The sequence below is a fragment of the Montipora foliosa genome, chromosome 5 (genome assembly GCF_036669935.1).
Source record: "Montipora foliosa isolate CH-2021 chromosome 5, ASM3666993v2, whole genome shotgun sequence".
In the NCBI taxonomy this organism is placed as follows: Eukaryota; Metazoa; Cnidaria; class Anthozoa; order Scleractinia; family Acroporidae; genus Montipora; species Montipora foliosa.
Window position 1 is genome coordinate 2,252,263 of NC_090873.1, and position 19,104 is coordinate 2,271,366.

At 40.0% G+C, this 19,104-nt stretch overlaps 1 protein-coding gene across 3 annotated transcripts in view; it reads right to left on the bottom strand.

Annotated features, from left to right (window-relative positions):
• Positions 1-1,859: 1,859 nt before the first annotated feature.
• Positions 1,860-19,104, bottom strand: part of LOC138003354 (uncharacterized) — a 67,793-nt gene continuing 50,548 nt past the window's right edge. For all 3 annotated transcript variants that reach the window (XM_068849375.1, XM_068849376.1, XM_068849374.1), the window contains 12 exons: positions 17,443-17,579; positions 15,594-15,701; positions 14,764-14,804; positions 13,482-13,647; positions 12,610-12,764; positions 12,106-12,232; positions 9,695-9,883; positions 8,289-8,464; positions 6,348-6,666; positions 4,341-4,602; positions 3,767-3,832; positions 1,860-2,504 (listed from right to left, as the gene is read on the bottom strand). In XM_068849375.1, the coding sequence (XP_068705476.1) occupies positions 2,275-2,504; positions 3,767-3,832; positions 4,341-4,602; positions 6,348-6,666; positions 8,289-8,464; positions 9,695-9,883; positions 12,106-12,232; positions 12,610-12,764; positions 13,482-13,647; positions 14,764-14,804; positions 15,594-15,701; positions 17,443-17,579 (1,976 nt within the window). In that variant the 3' untranslated portion in view covers positions 1,860-2,274. The remainder of the gene's footprint in view (positions 2,505-3,766; positions 3,833-4,340; positions 4,603-6,347; positions 6,667-8,288; positions 8,465-9,694; positions 9,884-12,105; positions 12,233-12,609; positions 12,765-13,481; positions 13,648-14,763; positions 14,805-15,593; positions 15,702-17,442; positions 17,580-19,104) is intronic.

The window sequence follows — 19,104 nt, forward strand, 5'->3', positions numbered from 1 at the left end:
CCATTGTAAGTCCCAAGAGAAACTGGAAACAATACTTATGTAAAATTTGGGGCACAAACAATGAGTATTATGGTATTTTCCGAAGTGGCCTATTCGAATTTCGCCTCATGGGCTATTTACCCGTATCCCGCAACGGCTAAGGGTCTAATTGTTAATTATAAGTTTCTTCGCTGTGGACTAATACTCCAACCCCCAAGAACCCCGAAAAGAAGGAAAAAAGGAGATAAGAATAAATGTTAACATCAGCTTTGCCAAAGAGTTCCAAAGATATCCGACGACATTCCGAGAAGTTCCAAACCTTACAAGAAAGCTAGAACCATACTGCAAAGGGAAAACCGAACGAGACTGTAAAATGCATGGGTAATGAATGAACACTGAGGAATTGTCAACGAACGGGTATTTATTTAGTTACATCTAAGTAGCGGATCTTAGGAGCTTGTCACAAGGGCCAGACACTTGAGTGATCGTTTTTTCAGACCCGGTTATTTCAGGCTCATCTGCCTTTTTTCTTTCCAGACAGTGTAATTTATACATACAAATCCACGTTGTAGGTCAAATCCGGTCTCCGGTTGAATTCGTTCTTGTCTAGGTTAAATCGGTGATCCTCATTCTGCATTCCTAGGCTGCATATGCACTCTACTTAACCCCCCAAAAAGGAATTGAAAACACCTATACCTTTTCTCCAGCTCTGTCTTGCACCTCTCAACACCAACACAACTTCTTAATGTTTCTCACCATCTTATCCATTCAGCTTCAACATAACCACATATAGTACGGGAAAAAAGAACTGCACTATGCACTTTACCGATACTCGAACTCAAACCCTCCAGGTCTATGGTCCTGTGTCTTCGCCAATACACTACAACGATGGACATGCTCATCTTAACACAGTTCGTTTCATTATATACTTTCGTATAAGTCATGATTGATAGCCATATATAACAACCAAAACGAATCCTATCCTGACCCTAATTTTTCTTTAGGCTCAATTTAGGCTCCAGTTAAAGTTTCTTCAATTCATTTGAGTGCAAATTCATCCTAGGTAAAATGATGATCACCAATTTACTTAAGTAAAAACTGATTCAACTTGAGACCAGATTTTACCTGCAACATCTACGTCTAATATAGAATACGTGTGACAATTGGCACAGCAGACGGCGGGAGATCCGTTCCAAATATGGCGATATTTCTTGTTTAAAAAAATTCACGTCACTTTCTTTTAATAATCAAATTTGACAACCACGGAACAAAATTCTTGGAGTCAACTGCCAATTAGGTTCTGGTAAAAAAGGTAAAGTCTCTGCATACGAGCCAGAATGCCCATCAGGCCTGAGCTTATCCCAGTTTCCATGGCATGAAGCGCCTAGAAGTATTTCTACTTCCCCCTGGATGGGATATCAGTCCGTCGCAGGGTTACTCCCCAGCATTAAATTCGCCGGACCCATTTATACACCTGGGTGGAGAGGGCACCGTGAGAGTAAAGTGCCTTGAATTAGGTTCTGGTTGGCTTATTAACAACAGTGGGTAACGTCACGAAAACATCGCTATTGACAGTCAGAAAGGAACCGGAATTGTAGGCTCCAGGCCATAGCTCCTGCCAACTGGTCTGCGGGCGTAAGAGTGCAACGCTTGAATCTTCAGGTGAGATGCCTTCGGGCTCACATGTATCTGACTTGCAATGACAGTAGCAAAAATGTTTAGGGTCAGGCCACCACAGTTTGTTCCGTTATCCTTCTCAACTTGATGACGTAAACATAAGAACCCGGGCGAGCCATGTTGGGCCAGATAATTCATTCTAGAATCAAACTGCGTTCAGATGCTGGTATTTTCTTTTGTCTTCGGTAACAAAAAGAACACGGTCCTTATCACAACATTTAATGGGCCCTATTGTTTTACAATCAACATGGAAGCGATGAATGAATATGCAAGGCAGACAGCATTTCCATTCCAGAGTCCATTCTATGCTGATATAACTAATACTTTTTCAAAGTAAATACCTGTTCTGTCGAAGCCTTTTTGGCAGAATAATATTTCATCGTGTGACCACCCCACTAGTATATTAATTTTCGCGATAAATGTGCTCTGTAACGCTACAAACTAAGCAAGAACATTTAACTTCATCGCCTTTGCTGAGATTTGTTCCAAAAAAAATATGCTTGCTACACCAATTTCATTTTTATGGTAATCCTACTTTTCCTACCAAATTAAAAAAAAAGGGATAGTCACCAGTCTTTCGGCCAGTACATTAACCTATCGTCCATAAACCGGCCAAAGTTAAAATATGGGAATTTTCTTCACTATTGGCTTCTGACAAATATGGCAGGTCTTAAGCTGTTCAGCACAGTATTCACACGTTCCATGACCGCACAGGAACACCACGTTCTTTTTCCTTTCGACACATATACAACACAAAATGGACTCTTCCAACTTTCTTATCTTTCCTTCCAGTTGCTGGTATTTGGCAGCCAGTGACTTGTTGTTGACATCAATTATCGGTGTTCCATCTAATTATAAGCAAAAACGAGTTGATTAATATAAAGAGGCAATTTTAGTCTGCGCGTGCGCTGGTGAGATTATTGTTTTAGCCCGTTCTCTAGGGTTAACTCTTGGCCTGAATCGCTAAGTTGATGGTCGGTCATTCGTGTCTGATTTACGGGCTTCGCCAAAGTATTTGTTAAGTTAGCGTTATGACTTAGAAATGGTGGTCACTTCGTTAAATACCTCTCACCAACCGAATTCGAAGTCCGTACTGTAAGTAACGGACGGAGTTTTTTACCGTTGATTTATGGCCGCGGGCCACGAATCAACAGGCAAAAAACAAAGATTCGTAACTTTCAGTACGGACCGAGAAAAACGCGGTTAGTATTTTTTTATTATTTACTTTATCTCTGAGATTGTCAGGCGCGCGGGAGTGGAAAAAAGTTGAACTCAAGCGTAAGGTTCAACCGCCACAAAGATTGCGGCGTCAAAATACACACACACATACTTAATTGGCCACTCTCTAAAGGGTCCTTTTCAGGGCCAACGAACACAATCACGACATAGCAGAACATTCAACAACAACTGTTAAGAATCCCAACTGTGCGGAGGCAAGCTAGTTGGCTATTTTCAAGTGCAGCTGAGAAGTTCAACCAGGGACTACCAGGAACAAAGTCAACCAGTGTCCAAAACGTGTCTTGAACCCGGGATCCCCGGATCTTAAGGCAAGCGCCTTAACCATTGGGCCGCACTGCCTCCTGAATCTGAAAAAACGAGTAACTCTCCTTCCCTTTTAAAATAGCTGCTTGCAAGATTCAAACAGTTTTACAAGTTAATGTAACATAAACTACATGAAAAATCTGATAGGGAATGTTTTATTCAAAATCTCAAATTTAGCTGGCCGTACCGTAGAATATGGCCCGCTAATAACTTAGCCAAGCACAGTGCACGTACTATCTGAGAGATATTATTCTTCGGGGTTGGTTTCGACAGTCGGTGCTGCGTCGGTGGGAAGAGAAACACGACATTTAGGTTTTATTAAAAGAATTGAGAAAAGAAAATTAATTATTGCGATTTGAAAGCCCTTCGTCAGGGCATTAACCCTTGGCTCTTACGAAGGTCCAATGCTCGAAACGTTAGCTCACAAAAGGAAAAATAACCAGATTTTCTGTTTTAAACAGTCCGCTTTTTCCATTTCTGGTGCATTATGTTTATAAAGACTGCCGTTTTTCCAAGTATCATGACTTATCATGGCTGTTCCACTGAAACAATGGAGGTTTTCACTCACATTTTGTGCATTTCCCAGTGATTCTCGTCTGACATTCCAAACACCGCTTCAGTCGAGGTGCACATTCTGAAAGAGAATAACCGCACCTATGATTTTATGTAATGGTAACAAAATTAAGAAATAGCGCGCAACTGTTATAAAACTGCAAACCGAAGTTATATTCTTTCGCCAGGTCTAGCTGTTATCGTATGCATCAATAACGAAAAGCAAGAAACTAAAGAAAAAGGTTTTCTGAAATGTGTTGGTTAAGGTAAATTAACCACCGTAAGACAGATTTGCGAGCTTACTGACGATGACGACAACGACGATGATGATCATGACGACGACGATGATGATAATGAGGACGATGACGACGACGATAATGATGAAGATGATAATGATGACGATGATGATGACGACAACGATGATTATGATGATGGCGATGATGATGATAACTACGACGACGATGATAAGGATGATGATGACGACGATAACGATAATGATGATGCACACGGGTAAAAACGAATGAGACGACAGAAGCTGAAGATCTCTATTGTAAATATGCATTCAAATGGATAATTATCACGTATTGTACCTTTGCAAAGCACAATATGACCACATGGCTTGAATGCTACAATCGCCTCATTGTCTTCACAAACTCTACAGCTTGGTACTTCCCTCTTGGCTTCTGTCTCGTCACTTGTAATCTTGCCAGCTCCCAAATCTGTCATTTTGGATTTATCTTCGTGCGCTACATCCACCTCCATCAAGAAATCTGTCCTGTTCAACCTCGTATTTAAGACATCTACGGAAGACATTTCCTGTCCTTGATTGGTTACTTCCAGACGAACATTCTCCTTCGAAAAAATTGGAAATAAAAAATGTTGCACTTGAACATTTAATATCTCAAAAAACAAGCCGGTGACCCTTATAGTCAAACGCTTTGCCAGATTAAAACAAGTGAAAATTTAAGGTGGCTTTCAGTGCTCTCCAGAGAATATTTGCTTGTTTTATCTCTTGTTACGTGCGCAACGAGATTGATTTTAGTAAAGACTCACCTTTTTAATTTAGCTTTTAATTAGGATTTAATTGTGCAGGGTTTTAATAGTTTTTAACAACTTAGATAAGGTTTTATGATTTTTTGTATATTTAAATAAGGGTTCTACTGTAATTTATTAGCTGATGTAATTTTTATATTTTATAATTGTTATGCGCATTTGATCATATCATATTTGCGCACTACAAGTATTAAATTATTATTATTGTTATTATTATTATTATTATTATTATGCTACTCAATTTCCAGCAATAAAAAGTGGGGGTCACCGAGTTAGCTCTTAAGGTATAGAGCGATTTTCATATGACCTCGAAAAATAAACGTAAAAAGAGAACGTAAACAAAAATGCAAAACATTTAATTAGTGGCTTATCGAACGCGGAAGCAAACAACGCCATCTCTCCATGGAACTTTCTGGAAAGCGATCAGCATTTCTCTTTGGGGTAATTTGAAATGCAGTAATGTGATTGGGCAATCGAACTGTTCACTGCCCATATTAGGAGTTTTCTTGGCGGGAATAAGAAGAAGCCTTGTTTTAAGGGCCCACTGACGTATTTTTGGGGGTGCGTTGCTAAGGATGTAATGGTTAAGTAAATTGAGAGAATTTGCCATTATTTTGGTCAGTTTCCAACTTTTGTAAGACAATGACCCTAAATGTGACGTCAACATACTACGCCTGTCGTCACGTGACCAATAAAAGAAAACTCTTAAATTTGTCGCCGTGCTACGCAATTTGGGTATTTAATCGATGGTTTGATAATTTGTATTCGTTTTTGCATATAGCCAAGCATGGTTTTTTTTTTTTTTTAATGTTCTTTTTAAAGACATAAACGATACTGAAATACCCATAACTTTTTCAAAAAGGATGATTTTAAAAAATCAATGCTTAGATATATTCTGTCTTTGGGGGTGAAACGTGCCTTGTAAAAGAAAATTAATTCAATTTAACGACCAACGGAAATTTAGCTTTTTCTCATACCGGAAGTCAGTTCGTTTACGCATGCGCAGTTGATCTGAGAACGAGCGCGAGGAAGGGCGAGGAAAAACCTTCGATGGATACAACAGTTCGTGCGGAGCTCATGATATGATGACATCAGTTACCGGAAGTAACATTTCACCTCCTTAGCAACACGCGAAAAATCCACCTGTGGGCCCTTAAGTGTCGCCAAACATTGGTCCGTGAAACAAATTGTGAACACTTTTTCAAGGTCACGCGAAAGTCGTCCCCTTGATATGGTTGAACTGGTTTGAGCCACCTTAACTTGAACAAATATCAAAACTCGATTGTCAGACAGCTAACTTCATTTACTTTGCCCCATATTCCAAGTATTGACAAAGTACCAACATAAGCTTTATTTTCTGAATGGATGAAAACTGTAGGAGAGACTTTGCCTGTGGACTCGCTTTTAAAAATGGACCGATAAAGCCTGGTGGTTCCTACCATTCCATGTCATCCATGACCACGTTTATAATATGACGCAAAGTTACTCTCCCGGGGATTACCACCGTACGGGAAAAAAAGAGAGTACGATATGATCATCCTCACCACAATACATGGAGCGGAAGTTTTAACAAGATTGTTTTGGACATCTTCAACTTCCATCATTTGTGCTCCTCTTTCTTGTTCTTCGTCTTCTTGTTGCGATTCATCCACAATTTCGCCTGAACCTCGCTGATTCCCTTCTTGATTACTGAGATCACCTGCGTTTTCCTTTCTTTCCACAATTTCGCTATCTTCGACTGCATTTTCATCTACGCTTAATTCTGTACAAAGCAGGTCTGCTTCGTTTGCCAATTCATCGTGTAAATCGACAGAACCGCTGCTTCCTCGGGCAAAAGTTGGCGTTTTCGTAGCATGGGAATTTCTAGAAATAAATGAAGGTTGAAAATAAATGTATATAATATATAAATAAATAAATAAATAAATAAATATATATATATATTATAAATGTGGAGGTAGAGTCAACCTTGGCATAAAGTGCTCAATGCTGTGGTAGCAGAGCTAAGTATGCATAAGTTGAAGGATTAAAGAGGACGCATCGACTCTCTGTTACTCTGAGTTTTGCGCCTAAGCGCTCGTCAGACAGAACTTTATTCAACTAAGAACGTACCTTCTTATATACAAATTAAATAAGTAGCTAATTAATTCACTAGTGTGATGATCTGATCTACGTATGAAATAAAGATTCTATAGAACTATTGTTAGCGGCTTGTGAAATTTGCTAAGTAAAACTTATTCTCGTGGCGGCATTCAGAAATGAGTTCTGCTCTTTTGTTTAATAAAGACGGCTTCTTGGCTCTCGTTAAGTAAAGTTTTTCCGTGAGGCACAAGTGGCACCGCTTGCTTTTGTTGCTGTAGGCCGAACGGTCGCTAAAATACTCCAGTTAATTGTAAAATTGGTGTTGTTGTCTTTGAGTGTCCAGATATATTTTGATAGTTCCGTGCTGTTTGAATCGTTTCTGTTCCGAAAAGAAAGTTTGTGCTGCGTGTAACCTTTAAAAGTTCCTTCTGTTAGTCCAATGTAGTTCTTTCCGGTTGTGTCACTTTCTGCCCGACTGAAAAACAACTGTCTCACCTCAAGGGTCGTCTACAACGCCAACGTAACAACAGAAACTGAACTTTAACAGTAGTTAGCGCGCGGGAGTTCGGGTTAAACACTTGCTAGCGCGCGGCATTTGTGGGCTTAAAGTTCTTTAGGAGAAATTTGCTAGCGTGCCTACAGAAAGTTACCAGTTCATTACGCTTGTTCATATGTATATGTATGTATATATATATAAACCTTGGAAAAATCCTTCTGGGAAAACTAACGTTGACATTTAGATTAGCTGATGTTCGCAGTTACTGCCATCTTCACGACGTTAAAACGTTATTCCGCAAAAATTTAAGTTGCCTTCATGGCGAAGACCTCTCAAATGTTCAAAACACATTTTAGTTCAGCTGTAAAAAGGCCAGTTTCACCTTTTATGTTACGCCTTTAGATATTTTTCAAGACAACTGAAACCATCTTGATATACCAGCTTCTTAAAGTGCCATTACACTGCGCAATGTTCTGTGCAACTTGACTTGTGTTTCATCTTGGTTGTGGAAAGGTTGCTGGAAACACTTCAAACATCAACACACCTTGCTTTGGCTAAAATCGATGCGAAGCAAATTGGGAATCCGTTGCCGCGTACAGAATGAAGGTTTCTATTTATGTCCAGAATTATTGCAGCAATGCAAACATCACTAAGAGCCCACTGAAAGCCACCGTATCTTAACTGATTTTGTTTCCTTGAAGAGCACTTGAAGGCCCACATTCGCCCAAAAGTCATTGCGCACCGAGACTGAATTTTGTGTAACACGAAATTATCCCTAAACTTCCCGCGTGATTCTCCTCAGTGCATTCAGCCAATCAGATCACGCCTTTGCTCGACAAGCCGTAACTTTAAAACAAAAACAAACGACCGCACTATTTTATGAAATCCGTTTAAAAGGAGCAACCATTACCCTTTAGCTGCAATATCGCGGATAGCTTGTTCAACTTCTGTGCCTGTACATCTGTCCAGAGGTGTTTCGCTTTTGTTATTCTCCCGTCGCACATCTGCTCCATAACTCAGCAAACATCGCGAAACAGCCGCATAAGATCGTCCATTTCTTCCTGTTAAAAGCAAATGTATGCCTGGCTGCAAGAAAGGCAATAATATAATCTTGTGAGTTCAGCTTGTGCTAGGTAATTAGAAAAAATCTTAAAACCACGCTAACTGGCTCAGGTTGGCGTGCTTTGCAACGGTCAATGAAACACGCGATTGTGTTGACGGTGTTAGAGAAGAGGTTTGAAGCACTCGCTTCTTACTTCTTGTGTGCTCTCGTAAGTCCCTTGTGTGTCTTACAACTGAAAAAAGCACCGTAAAGACTAAATACTTGTTAAGCGACGTCGGCAAGGCAAGCAGCCTAAACCTCCCTATTTTCGTTTCACAGAAAACTTTCAACTGATCATAAGCTTTCAACCTTTCACGTCATCAAAACAGTCTGAAAACGTTTGAATCCATAAAAACAATGCTATCATGTTATGAATTTAACTAGCCTTGTTTACCGCAAGAAATTCCTTGCTTCAGATAACATGAAAAGATGATTCTGAGGAATAACGAAGTTTAATGGGGATAATTATCGTAGGGCTGAATTCTTTCAACATTAGCAGAATGCAATCCCTTCCAATCATGCCGTTTTTTGTCCATCCACGCACGTCTTGGTCTTAGTGTATTCCGTCTCTTTTGAAGACAAGATATTCTTTTCAATATATTGACTCGGGGATACTCGGAAAAAGACCCGAGTGCTTCTTTGCAGGAGTCGACCCTACGACCTTCCGATTACTAGTTCGGATGCTCTATCACTGAGAAAAAGGAGACTCGTGGGAGCTAAGACTCGGCGATACTCGGAGAAAACCCGAATGCTTCTTTGCAGGAGTCGAACCTACGATTTTCCGATTACTAGTTCGGATGCTCCATCATTGAGCTATAGGAGACTCATGGAGGCTAGGACTCGGGGATACTCGGAGAAAACCCGAGTGCTTCTTTGTAGGAGTTGAACCTACGACCTTCCGATTACTAGTTCGGATGCTCTATCACTGAGCTATAGGAGACTCGTGGGAGCTAGGACTCGGGGATACTCGGAGAAAACCCGACTGCTTCTTTGTAGGAGTCGACCCTACGACCTTCCGATTACTAGTTCGGATGCTCTATCACTGAGCTATAGGAGACTTGTGGGAGCTAGGGCTCGGGGACACTTGGAAAAAAATCCGAGTTCTACGACGTGTTTGTGCTTGCGCCGACGCCGTTTTCAAGGTGAAATGAGAGCTGCTACGCTTGCGCAAGTGATTGCGTCGCTAGTGAAAACCAGAATTGAAACGCATTTACCATCCCAGTATTGAAAATCAACTCCTTTGCCAGAGTGACGTGAAGTGGAGTGTCGCCATCACCATCCACTGCATTAACATCAGCACCATGACTTAAAAGTATCTCTGCCATGACCGGGTAGCCTTCATCAGCTGCCAGATGAAGGGGAGTTTGATTCTGTGTCGCTAAAGCACTTACACAACAACCGGGCTAAAAGACAACGCGGAATCATCAGAGGGAACTTTTACCCCTTCAAAGAGAACACTATTAAAATAGAATAACCAGGAGCCCATGACTAGGAGCTTACAACTTCATTGCACCTATAGAACGGCGTTTTTACATACCAAGTTATTTATAGTTTGATTTTCCCGCGAAACCGGACCTTTCCAGCTAATCACAAGTCTTGCATGAGAAGTTAATCCACATGGGAATGAGGATTGGCGCTCGTGCAAGCCACATCGTATTTGAGAACTCGTCTAAAAATAGCTTGATCTGTGAAAATGCCGTTACTTAGACCTAGTATTGGAGCTGTAGGCTCCAGGTTATGGGCTACTGGAATAACTTATTTTCAATTTCAAATTTCCTGAGCGCCATATTCTTGAATGAGTGTAACGTGTTATGGTTACCGTAGACAATATTCCCCAGTGCATTATATTTACAGTGCAACTGGAAAAACCGTGCACAACTGAAATATGTCAGGAGTATCATTTCTGTCCAACATCGCGTCAGAAATCCACTCGCTAAACCGCACAGTGTTTGCTGTTGTTTGCGTGGCAAGAATTGCGTCGGCTTTAGATTTTCCGGGTAATTGAATTCTGGTCGTTTGAGCCCTGAGACTACTCATAAAGAAACAGAACAGCGCATGTATTTGTCCTTTCACCGATTACTGGATCTCCGAAGGCTCCGAAGCAATTGTTGCTTTCAACATATGGCGCGGTCGCGAATACCTCTATTATAACGGTTATTCAGTTTGCGGTTTTGGCGCTTGAAGTCCACAACATGATTAACTAAAAAACAATAATCATTCCTGACATATTTTAAGTGTTCACGGTTTTCGCGGTCGCACTGTAACAAATATTCCATGAGCGCGCGTCGGATATGAGATGGTAAACAGGCAGCGAGGTGCGTAGCGCCAAGTTGGCTTTGGAGAGATTTCACGTGACGTCACCACGGCCATGTTGATGTACCTGAGCAATGGAACGGCGGCCATGTTGTTGTACCCAACTAATCATGCGGGAATTGAGCTCTATTGTAATGCAAACGTTTTCTTTTATTTCGGTGGAAAAACAAAGTTGCTGATCACGTGAATGACGACACTATAACCAGTCCCATAACCAACTAGCGCGAATGAAATAATTGCTTTCTTAAATTCTCATTAAATTCAGAACGCTTGGGCACTTGGATATTAAAACTAATCAGGTTTCCAGCTTGGCCGGACTTGATAGAATAGACCAATTCGGCTAACTCAATGTTGTACCCAATTCAAATCTCTAGGGGTTAAGATGCTTTGTGTATTGCATTTGCATGATAATGTAGCATTCACATTCAAATGATATGGTAATAATTGGAACAAAACGTTTTATTCCCAAAAGATTTGAATTGGGTACAACACTGAGTTAGCCGAATAGAGCATATTCGTATTCTTGGTATTGGACTGGAACTAGCTTGCAATGGAGGCTAATGCGGGGGAATATATTAAAAAGTATTCGCATTTGAAAAGATTCCCCGGCATTAGCCTCCACTGCAAGCTAGTTCCAGTCCAATAACGAGAATACGAATATGGTCTATTGGTCTATCAGTTTCCATAGTTGGTCAATACAGTACATGAGCTGATAACCGAGGCTGAGTGAACCAATCAGAAAGCGAGAAACGCAATATCCGAGGTCGAAAATTTAATAATAGAGAGATTTAGCATTGGGTTTACGTGAAACGGCAGACTGCTACTTGTCATGAAAGCATGAAATTCCCTTCAACTATCTCGTCTCTCTCTTTTGAGAAGTTACTTGATACCTGTAGCAAACAGGCAAGAAATGAACTTATATGAAACAAGTTCATTTTGATTTTTGGCAAAACGCCAATTTTGGTCTGACGTTTGCGTTTCCCGTAAACGCCATGCTTAATCTCTCTACTGAAAGGAGCGACGTCACGGTGTTGGATTTTGAAAAGTTTAGCCTCAATTTATCAAAAAGATCGTTTGTAATCCGTTTCAATCTTCTGCATCCCTTCACCGTCCTGGCCATGCTTGCATTTATTCTTGTCTCTTTGGTTCTTATCTTCCCTAACAAATTGTTATTTCACTATTTCCCCATTACTTAAGTAAAATTTTTATGTCTGTTTTTGAACCCACAATATCGTGACCGAGCTCCTTTAAGAGACATCTCGATCCTTTCCACCGTGTCCCGGTCTCAAAATAAAAGAAAATAATCTCATACCTGTTCCAAAAGGAGTTTAGCTATTTCTCGATGGTCGTTGATTGCGGCAATGTGCAGTGTTGTGAAACCATCGCTATTTGTCACATTTAAAATGCTCCCGCCCATCGCAAGCAACTTCTCAACAGCTCTGCATGGATAATGATGAAATGCATAATTAATTTGCCAATAAACTTTACATTTTTTGTTGTTTCCTAAATGGTAGGTAAGGTAAAGTCACACACGAGCCGGAAGGGCTTATAGGGCCGGAGCTTATTCCGGTTACTAGTGGCTTAAGTGGGACTGAGAGTATTGTTTCGATTCCCTCAGATCCTGATTTAAGCAAAAACACAAATAACAGACTTAAACACAGAGGCGTTTTCATCGCTGGCATCTTTCTTTAGGACAAAAGAAACTAATAACCTAAGTCTTTCTGCGTAAGTTCCTTGTGCTTGTGCTGATTGCAAAGTTGACTTAAGACAGTCCTTAATGATTTTATCATTCATATCAAAGGTTCTGTTTACTCACTGCTTGTTTCCTTTGAGTACAGCAAAGTGAAGGTAATTGAAGCCTTTACCATTGGTAACCGCCAACAACAGTCGCGGATGATTCAACAGCATATCAGCCATAGCGTGTTTCTCACCGGCGATGACGTCGAAGAGAGGAGTGTCGCCTGCTTGATCCTTAAAAACAAAATGAAAAAGAAAATAAATTAAGAAAAAAACAATTGATTTGTTTCACCCATTTATCCTCTGGAAGAACTTGTACAAATGTAACGTCGCTGTCGTGAAGACTGTATGGAAGAAATCATTTGAAATATATTTGAACGACGGATACGTAGTGATTTGACGTTGCAATACAGATCACCAATTACAGTTGAGAGAGCAACTTGTGCAATTTTAAAGAAGCATAAAAACCTCAAGGCTCTTACGGTACTCGAACTACGGCCAGTAAAGACGGAACCAAAAGAGGAGTTGTAGCGTAAACTTTACGCCATATAGAGTGTTTTCGCTCAGGTGATCAGCAACCTTGTTGTTCCATAGAAACAAAAGAAAACGTTTGCATGATAATAGAGCTCAATTCCCAGAGGATTAGTTGGGGACACCAACATGGCCGCCGTTTCTTTGTTTAGGGAAACCAACATGGCCGCCCTGACGTCAAGTGACAACACTCTATAGCACATAAAAGTCAAAGAGATACTGAATTACTTATTTAATCTTGTAGCAAGACGATAAGACGCTTGCCGACTCAGTTTGAAAAGACACTTGTGCAGTCAAGTCGGATCAGTACGACCTATTTTCTCGTCGCTACAAACCAGGAAAAAATCTTTATTTAAATATGCATGTTCCGCGACTGAAGGAACGAATTGTTGTAAGTCTTCAGATACCTGTGGCACACACCTGCAAATTGACATCACAGCCTTCGTGCTCGGTCAGGATGCGCACTGCCATCTCGTTGTTGTTTTGAACCGCCAGATGCAATGGCGTGCATCTACTCTCACCCTGCTGAACATTCGGATCGAAGCCTTTCTGTAATAAGAACTTCACTGCTTCTCCAGTTTTGTCCCTTAAGGTTAGAAAAATCGCCGTTGGTATTATAGTATATGTTATATACTGGCTTACAAAACAATGAGTCCATAAGCTTTTTTACAAAAAGTGAGAGTGTTACTGCAGCTCTGTTGTTCAAAATAGTAAAAGAACAGTTTTCAAACTTAGCATTTTGATCAATGGTGGGCAAAAATTCAAGACACTGCACCGAGTTAGTTAGCAAAAGATGCACACTGTGATTCCAGAGGTTTTCCAGCAGGTCACGGAACGAAAAATGGCAGCTTCAGTGGAAATAATAAAGGTCTCAGTTAGGTTTTACAGTAGTGAAGAATAAAATTCAATTTTACAGGGAATTTTTAAGTGTTAGATGTGAAGGTATCTCAAATTTAATTCTTTGATGTTATGGAAACAAAAATGATTCAACTATATATATACTATATATGTGGTAGCAAGTATCAGTGACTCAGTGACCAAGTTTGAGCTTCCAGGCAAAAACTGCATACATATGGCAGAAAAGGAAGTAAATATAAGTGCTTAAAAACTGTGTTTAGTCACCTTAAAGGAAAAGTATTTGTTATTTAGGCTATTTAGGCGTTTTGCTGCGATACATTTTGGTCTTACAAGCAAATATAAAAGTAAATTAACTACCGTATTTGGAGCATTCGCCGTTCGCCATGCTCCGAGGTTACGTCTAACTTGGCGCGTTCCATTTCACTTTAAGTTCTCTACAATTTCAACAGCTTATACAAGTGTCGAGACGAGAATGAAACCGTGTCGCCTTCTTTGAATAAATTTTATACTGTACGGTTCACTGTCGACCGAAAATCAAATGTAAAGTTTACGTGAGTGAAATGCTCTATGCAGGGCGGGAAAAAATTTAGAAATACAGTTGCCCAGTGGGCCAGTACATTTCAGTTTTCAGTTGCCCGCACTCGAATATCACTTACCCAATAGGTGTGCAATGTTCATGGCTTGCTGGAAAGTATCATTAACAATATTTCTGAGGCTAATTTCACTTGCCCACTGGACAACCCGAATTCCATTTTCAGTTGCCCAGGAGCAATTCGACCTGGGTTTTTTCCCTGCCCTGCTCTGAATCATCCTTTTTTCCCGTGGGCAAAGCAAGTAAACTCACCCGAAAGTAGCATGATGCATGGCTGAGTATCCTTGAGAATCCTGCACGTCAATAAAATGTAAATCAAATCAAATCCAACATATATACCTTAATAAAGAATAGTCATTGAACTGAGTCATCATACGTGTGATTTCAAGCGCGTGTTCGATTTGTAATTACCACTTTATGACATCCATTTAGAAATCAAACAATAATCATTTTATCGCTCAAATACAGGACTTAAGTCAGCACCAATTTGATTGGTTACCATTAACAAGCCTTGAAATCTGATTGGTTGTTTTGTTTTCGTGGTCCTTTCTCATGGCTGGCGAAATGGTGCGGTTTATAGCAAAAAAAATAATGCGATTCGACAGTAAATCGCACTTCTGAGAGCCAATCAGATTGCAAGGAGATCACCAGTAATTTCTAAGTGGATGTAATAAAGAATGAAAGTGCCCGCTTTAACGGCTAAGGTCTAAGAATGTATGCAATTATGAGGTATTCTCATGAGTCCCTGTTTTAGCAAGACTAGTTCGTTTTTTAAAAAGGTAGAAGAATGAAAGTTTTAATATTCGACCTACCCAGTTGGTCTAACTGTCCCTGGAGGAGTATTTGTTTCTCGAGTAGGAATTACAGGAATTGTAAGATTTTATTGAAAAAACGAAAATTGAGCCAAGTTTTTGAGAAAAGCAGCTTTGTTATTATGCAGGCTAAACCAATCGTCCCCAGAATCGTGTTTGGTTCAACTTGTTACATTTCCTTTTCTTTTTCAACGTTGCTTTGCTAACCGGACCGTTTTCGAAAGGAAGGGGGCGGGCATGTCCGGAGAAAATTGATCATTTGCTTCTTACCACTTTGTCCTTATCAGCTCCTCTATCAATCAATTCTCTAATGACGTTACAGTGACCTTCGTGACAAGCTATATGAAGTGCTGTGTGGCCACCTGCCATTTCGTCAATCTGCAAATGAAGTAAGATCTTGAATCAATTAATGAATCAATCAGTCAGTCAATCAATCAATCTATTTACGTGGTCGGTACGCTTAGCTAAAAGCTACTTTACACTGTGAAGTACGCCGCGAAATAATAAAGATAAAAATACAAAAATAACTTTATTGGAAGTGTATACATTTACGAAGAGCTACAATTAAAATGAATCACGAATTAAACTGGTTTAGTCGTAATATTGAAGAGATATCTTTTTCGATAATGGATCACGGAAAATCGGAAAATGTTAAGGTTCACACCGTGGAAATATATTGATGCTACTCTGGTTGTGAGAAATTTGAATGTATTTTACAAAGTTACGATTCGAAGACCCAAAGTTTCAACACTGGATTAACATTAGATTAACACTGGATCACCCCTGATAAAAACAGTTCACACTGCAACCAGGTTGACATTCAAACATGATTTGATGCTACTCTGGTTGTGAGAAATTTAAATGTACCTTAAAAAGTTGCAATTCAAAGACACAAGGTTTCGACATTCCTGTCTGTTGTCTTCATTAGAGGTAATCCAAAGATATCGCAAGAGTTATTTTATATGCTAACAATTTGCTAAAAAAGAAAGGGGCGCGTTCATTAGTAGCAATTCGCGTTCTTTTTAAAAAAATTCTTGGTTTGCATCCACGTGATCAGCAGCTACGTTGGTGTACAAAAAAGCAGAAAATGACACCACAAGTTTTGCTTAATAATAGAGTCAAATTCCCAGAAGACATCTTAATGCATAGTTCTGTACACCAACATGGCTGCTGTGACGTCAGATGCAAACCATCAATAAGATGCAATAACGCAAATAGGATCATCCCTGATGCAGAACTAGACCGGAGTGTGGAATGTTTGGTTTCTGAATTGTTACTTTTTAAGCTACAATCAAATTTCTTCAAACCAGAGAAGCATGAAACTATGCTTGATCGGAAAATCTTGTTGTTAACACTCAAAGAAGTTTACGAGGCTATTACCAAGGATTAAAATACGATATTCATTAAATATATACATTTTTAGTAACATGACCAGCGTTGAAGATTTTGCTACACTTTTATTTAAAGTGCTACTATGATCAAAAAATCACTTCCATTTTTCTTCAGATTTTGAAAGTGTGATTGCTTAACACTTGACTGGCAACATTTTGACCTTTGATTTTTGTCCAAAGGTTGTTTACTTGGAGTGTAAGTGTTTGACTTCTCGGTCCGCCATTACCCCCGTTCCAAACTGACCGACTGGACCTCAGAGAGTTGGATCTGGGGAAAAGTGACGTCATTTACTCACTAGCTTAAAATTTCAGCGGGTCAACGCAGCTTATTGTATACGCGAGTTTAAAAGTCTGAAAGCCAAAGCCCGAAACTCCCGCGCTGCATATTAATTCAGCCGCATACACACGCATTGTATTCTTAAACTATTGAGTCTTTGACGTCATTTTCTCCTCGATCCAGCTCTCTCAAGATTTTAAAGTTCCCGTTAAAACAAACAGGTGTCTTTTTAAAATCAAGGCTTAAAACTTGGGTCACTTACTGTTTAGTTACCATTGTTTTGAAATCCAAATAAAAATAAAAATAATTTTTTTGGTCATAGTAGCACTTTAAGTTCGTCTGATTTGGGAAAAAACATGGCCTTTTGTTCAGACTTGTATATACAATTAATAATAATTATCAAAATAATAATTATCAAACATGAAGCTTTTCCAAAGTTCATTTCCTATACCGATTCTGGATGATTATCTAGGATTTCTTTAACTCTTGTAAGATTGTTTTGTTTGCAGGCAGCTCCCAGATGGTGACTCCCGATCCCTTCAACAACGGCGCGTTGTAGTAATCCTTTGAAGAATTTTTGGACTATACCTAGAAAACATGTAACGGTTAAGCAGACTCAGATTTCTAGAAATGCAGGATAACAGGATACAAGATCGGTATATTGTTAACTGTAACGAAGTGTTGCCTTCCCTTCTCCCCAAATTCCGGATCACATCAAATTTCACTTAAATGTCGCTCTAACTTTACTCCTGAAGTAAACATGAAAGTCCTTTCACGGGAACACATGAGCCCAACAAACTGACTTGATTCCAACTGAGTGGCCTCATAGCTCAGTTAGTCATTGCACCGGCACCGCAGAGGGCATGGGTTCGAATCCCGTTGTCTACAGACACAATTGAGGATCACTTCCCACTTAATTTCAGTTAAGACAACTGTAGCCTAAGAGCACCCCCCTCACCCTTTGTGTCGTGATAAATGGGCAGTTAGTATTAAAAGGACCCGCTGCACTTCGTACTGATAATAAAACAATTCGAGTTTGCACCTGATAAACTGGATTTCTGAGCAAAGGTGAAGCAAGAACAACAACATCAACAGCAATAATATGACAATAACGATGATTACGATATGACTATGAAATCACCGAAGATGACGATGACCAAGTGGCATCGAAACAAGATGATGCAAGAGACCAAGGAGGTACACTCGTGGCCACAGCGTTTGCAGCGACATTAGCATTCACAATAGCATCGGTAACGGTATTAGCGAAGGCACTGTCCAAGGCAATGGTAATTTCATCGGGAATGGCCATCCATTACATTGGTATTAACACTGGCAAGGTGGCACGAAGGTATATTGTAATTAGTTTTGGCGGTGACAATGGCGATGCCAACGGCAGAGACTATGACAACAATGTTATTGCAAAGTAGTACCAGGGAGTTTAAGAAACCACGACGACTACAGCGATGAAAACGTCACTTCAAAATATAAGTTTGAGCTATTGCATCTCGTTTACGTTGTACAATATGGGCGAAGTATTCTGTACTGAATGGACTGGTACGGACGGATTTGACGTAGAGAGAGAGAGAATAGGAAGTTTTACGAAACGACGACGGCTGCGGCAGCGGCAGCGGCAAAGGCAATCCCACAAAACAACAATATCATTGGTTAAAAGAGGAAGAGAATCGTGCTGCACGTATTTTAGGAAATACTTCTGAAGTACTATGCATGACAACGACGTGAAATCACCAAATTTGAGGTTTTGTCGGAACGCAAGCATACAAATGTGAACCTTTCCTTGTCTAGTTTTACCTTGAAACCGCTCGTACCAATATATTTTTGGGATACTTCGCCCACACAGTGCGACATGAGCGAGATGGAATAAACGTAAAGGACTACTTACAGTAGAGAAACGTATATCTTAAAGTCCCTAATGAAAGATTCACTGCGGTGTGCCCACGTTGTCATTGTTGTTGTTGTTGTTGACGATAACGGGAGAGAAGCTTACAAAAATGCGTGTACGATCTTTTTTCCTCTTTTACTAATTTCAATATTACTACTAAATTTATGGCGTTGTCGTTGCCCGGCGTAACCGTCGTCGTTAACTTCTTAAACT